We start from the raw sequence: 5,166 nt of genomic DNA on the forward strand, positions 1-5,166 counted from the left end.
AGAAACCCCTTGAATGTGTCCCTCGTTTTTAGAAGATCATCAATTGCAAAATCCATAAGCTCCCAACAACTATTAAGTGCGTCCCTCGTTCGCACATCCGCATCCGCCCTGCTCTCTATATCAGTCATCCCCCTGTTTATTCCACTACGAATTGATATGATTGCTAGATCGAAGGCAGCTCTAATCAGATTGCGAGGATCCGGGGACTTCACAGTCTCCAGACTCGCTATGCATTCTTGTTTGTAATCAGTGGAGGAACATATTATACTCACTGCTGTCTTTGTTATCATCAGTTTGCTTCCACGGTGAATCTCTTCGGTTTTTAGACTTGGGCTGCTGCCTTCATCGGCTTCCGCACAGAGGGCCATTGTCATAAAGAGAGATGTGATTCCCAAAAAAGCAAAACCTTTCATCTTGCTTGAATCGTTCCATCCATTCCGCATATTTGTTTTCGTAAATGTTTTTTTCTTTTAATTTAACAATTATTGCTAAATGCCAGTACGTAGGTTTCAAAGTTCAATTTACGTGGAAGAGGAGAGGGAAAGTTAGTTATATACCGTTAAATGAACATGAGGTGGTTACTAGTTTTTCAATTTTTTTTTAAAAAATAGTACCATTGGTTTTTGCTTTACTTGCGGGAATATTAATTTTCTTTTTAGATCATTGGAGGTGATTAGCCACAAAATTGAATATTAACTTGATCATCTTCAGTCCATTCTTGATCTCCACTTGGTTCCGAGACTTGCAATGATCAGGTGAATAAATCACTTGTAACTTTCATAATGGTGATATCACAATTCACATAGGTTTACTTGTTCGTTGGTTAACTTACCGTTACTTCAAACATAGAAAAGAAAAAATCATTAGATTTTATATTATTTTAGATACGAGTTCTTTTTGATATAGTTTCTTTGTTCTACATATTTCATATCAACATGAACCATCTAAACCGGATTGCACATAAAAGCAACAACTCTGCTCTATCGATCAATTCTAATGTTCAATGGTTTGTTCCCATTTCGCCTAATCCTACAAAATCTTAACTTATGATCTCAATTGACTTCCTAAATGCACTTTCTACAGAATGAATTGTCATCTTTTCTCTAGTTGAATGTACCAAATCAGTGCTTTAGTATTATTTCATGTAGACACAACTAACATACCAAGGTACAAAAAAAAAAAATTGGATATAAGTTATAGGTTTTTGCCAAAAGAGAGATAAACAAAATTTAGACGAAAGAACTCATGTTCATGTATGGTCTAGTAAGCGTGTTTTCGGGTGAAACAAATGCTAACATTTTCAATTTGTGATCAGTTCTAATCATTTACTTTATAAAATAAATTATTCTGTTCTTACATTTTATGCTTGTTCTTAAAATTATTATATATCTTATAATAATTTGTTATATATATTTATATCATGTCATATCTTCATCAGTATGTTATTTCTACAAATTACAGTAGTAAAAATAATCTGTTACACAAATATAATTGTTGTTACTTTGTTAGTGACTAGTAGAAATAACATGTCACAAAAAATATGAACAGCTAGCTATGAACGAAAATAAAAAATATATTCATGTCCAATAATAACGATCTAGAAAGAATTTTAGCTGCAAAATTCAGCATAGTTAAACTTTAAAATTCAGATCTAAGTCATTCGATCTCTCTAAACTTTGAAATCAAAATTTAAATCCACTTCAAAACTCATGAGATCCATGATAATCTGTTAAATATTCATTTATATCATGTCACCTTTTTGTTCTGCATGTATTTAGATCAATTATAATAATAATATAAAATTGTTGGCTGTTTCATCATTTAATAGATATCATTATTAATATATAATATATATCTATTTAAATTTAATTATATAAAATATAAATAGAAAAATGATTGTTTAGATTAATAAAATTTATTTATGTGTTTGCACCAATTTAATTATATATGTAATAGTTAAATATTTATAATTATTCAATATATATTTATTATTTTATAATATGTAAATGAACATATAATACGTAAAAATAATATATATATATATATACATTACTTGAAAGCGACACATTTTAAGAATAAATATTGATATTAAGCTTGTGGTTGTCTTAAAAATAAATAATTCACTACAATGTGTCCATTAATTTGCATAAATTTACCTTCTCTAATATTCGAATCTCAGATCTCCTGTGTAAAAACAGTAAAACCGTTAATCAAACCACTGAATCAATGGAGCTTACACCCTGAAGTTTGCCTTGTTGTACATAAAACATTAGTATTTTTCAATATACTTATTTCTTCATTTATGTTTACTTTGACTTACGAGCATATATGTTTGCAACTACTAAGAGCATCTCCAAAATGACTCTTTATTTTAGAGTTTGCAGAACTCTATATTTGAAGTTTCAAAGTGTTCTTCTCCAAAAGTGAAACTTCATTTTAGAGTTTGCAGAACTCTATATTTGAAGTTTCAAAGTGTTCTTCTCCAAAAGTGAAACTTCAAATTTAACTTCAAAATTATTTGTAATTTACACTATAGTCTTTATATTTATCATAGTTAATATAAATCCATAAAAAAATTATAAGTAACTAGCACATATATAAAAATACTACAGTAATATTAATTAATAAAATATTATACTAAAATATAAAATTATAAATAAAAATACCTAATTAAATATAAAACTACAAGCAAAATACCACATTATTCCATAAAATTATTTCCGTAATGCTCCATTTTCGGTTACACAAAATTTGGTTGGACAATATTTTAAAGGTTCCAAAGAAAATTTACTAGACTATTAGTGTTGTTGTAATATTTAAATTTGTATAATAACTATGTCTTCATGCATTTAAAAAAAAAATTTTATTAAGTTTCTTTTGTAATATTCATGTAGTCTAATTCTAGTTTTAAATATTATAAATCATATTTTAAAAAATTATTTAATTTTATGTGTAAAATTGAATTTATTAAAATAAATTTGAAATATTTATGATATACAAAAGTTTTAAAGAATAAAACAATAAATGTGAAAATACTTGAAAATCATAAATATGATGTGTAATTAATTATAAGGACCAAAATGCAAATAAAAATATAAAAATTCAAATTTGGAGTTTTGATTAGTGAAACTCCAAATATGAAGTTTCACTCCTTAAAACTCTAAATCTGAAGTTTTGAAATTATTTTTTGGAGAGCAAAAGACTCTATATTTGAAAGTATATAGTTTCTTTTGGAGCTGCTCTAAGAGAGCATATTTATTTTTAACACCGTATGATTTTATATTACATAAAGCTTCAACTTAAAGTACTTATAGATACATAACAGACACAAACACTTGGTAGAGATTTAAAGCTTATTCTAAGTGAAAACCGTTACAACAAGCTTTAGCATATGTGTTGGTCTGCATTTTTTCAGTAAGCAAACATAAAAACTATAACTCTTTTATAGGAACTCACCCTCCATCTTCAACATAATTGAGTTTTCCGCTGCTTAATGACGATATTCCTTTATAAGCACCCCTCCATAGAGTTGCACGGCCTCGTCGCAGCTTATAGCCCTTCCTTTAGGCCCCTCAAGCCGGTTGCCATGGCCCATAAGAGGGCTAGCACCACCGAAGTATTGAATATGTTCCTTTGGGTGAGAAACAACCGGTTCTTTTGTGGTTGACTCGTTTGAGTACTGATAAATGACTCGGCGGCAGCTACCAGTACTGGTTGCCTCTCTTACGGTATAAACTTTTGGACCACCATATTCGTGAAAATTTTGGTAAAAACTACGAGCAAACTCGTCTCTGGGAACATTTAGTACTGGAGGAGTTACTTTCTGTGATTTACCGTACACCTTATCGACCATTTCAAAAGCCTTTTGAGCGATCCTCGTATTCCTATCCTTTTGATTCATTGCCATTTGAAGAGCAAAGTAGAAAGGTGTTTTGTCTCTATGTGTAATCTTTGTTTCTTTGGTTTCAGTTTGATTGGGGAAAGAAAGCTAATGACCTTTATATAGAAAAGGCTTCTCGCTTTACTAAAACAATCGAACATAATCTTGTAACAAGAGCTTTAGATTAATTACTTTTCTAGTGAAATATACTGTTTTAGGTATTATCCTCTTGTATTTGCGTATGACTCACTTGTTTTCTATGAGTTTATCTAATGCTCAACAAAGAAGTGTAAGATATCATATTTCACAATGGAGGAATTTATCTATGCGTGTAACCATCACAAGCATGTTCATAGAATCGAATATAACCAAATAGTAAGTCATCTATCCTCTAATAGTGGATATCTCCTTCAAAGTCTCATGGACGGTTTGACGGTCTGCTCTTTCTTATACAAGATTACTCTTATACTAACCAATGAAAAATTAAAAATTAAGAAATATACACTTGTTAAGAAATATACATATAGTTGATACTCAGAAATTCACTATATACTACTATACATGTAGTAAATCAGATTACTTGAATTTAATTTTAAAGACCCTCACTCTGTTAATTCATCGTTTTGTATCATATTGTCCAACTCACGCATGGGTTTACCTGAATGAAATAAAAATCTGACAAAAATAAAGAACTTTAAATATCTTCTAATACTATTTTTATCTACCATAAAAAAGTCATACTAGCCTTATTAGGTCCATTTATTTAATTATTTATATTAATCTATTCAATATACAAAGATATTAATCAATTTTAAATGTAAATTTAAATTTTATTTTTAGATATAACAAAATGTTGAGAAAAAATCTAACAAAATCTTTCTAAAAATTTAAAATATTTTATTTAAATTAATACCATTGATTAATTTAGTAATTAATAATATATACTATTATACATTAATTTAAATAAAATTTTATTATAAAACAAAACTAAAATAAAAGTGTATGCTATTTTTCAAATTTTATAATAATATTTTATATCTTCTTTATTAAAAGAAATACCATAAAATTCATACAAGGTCTATTTCATCAATTACATCTATTTGACTATTTAAGTTAATATATTTAATATATAACATTTCTAAAAAAATCTTATAAATTATATAGATATTAATAAATAAATTTTAACTGTAAATTTAAATTTTATTTTTACTTATAACAAAACACGTTGAAAAAAACTAACAAAATCTTAATAAAATTTTAAACTATTTTTAAATTAATGCAGCGAT

At 27.7% G+C, this 5,166-nt stretch overlaps 1 protein-coding gene across 1 annotated transcript; it reads right to left on the reverse strand.

Moving 5' to 3' along the window:
* Window positions 1-3,254: 3,254 nt before the first annotated feature.
* Window positions 3,255-3,990, reverse strand: BNAC08G47730D. The gene has a single exon (XM_013865687.3). The coding sequence runs from the start codon at window positions 3,905-3,907 to the stop codon at window positions 3,491-3,493; it is 417 nt and encodes a 138-aa protein (XP_013721141.1). The 5' UTR covers window positions 3,908-3,990; the 3' UTR covers window positions 3,255-3,490.
* Window positions 3,991-5,166: the final 1,176 nt, after the last annotated feature.

The sequence above is a fragment of the Brassica napus genome, chromosome C8, assembly GCF_020379485.1.
Source record: "Brassica napus cultivar Da-Ae chromosome C8, Da-Ae, whole genome shotgun sequence".
In the NCBI taxonomy this organism is placed as follows: domain Eukaryota; kingdom Viridiplantae; phylum Streptophyta; class Magnoliopsida; order Brassicales; family Brassicaceae; genus Brassica; species Brassica napus.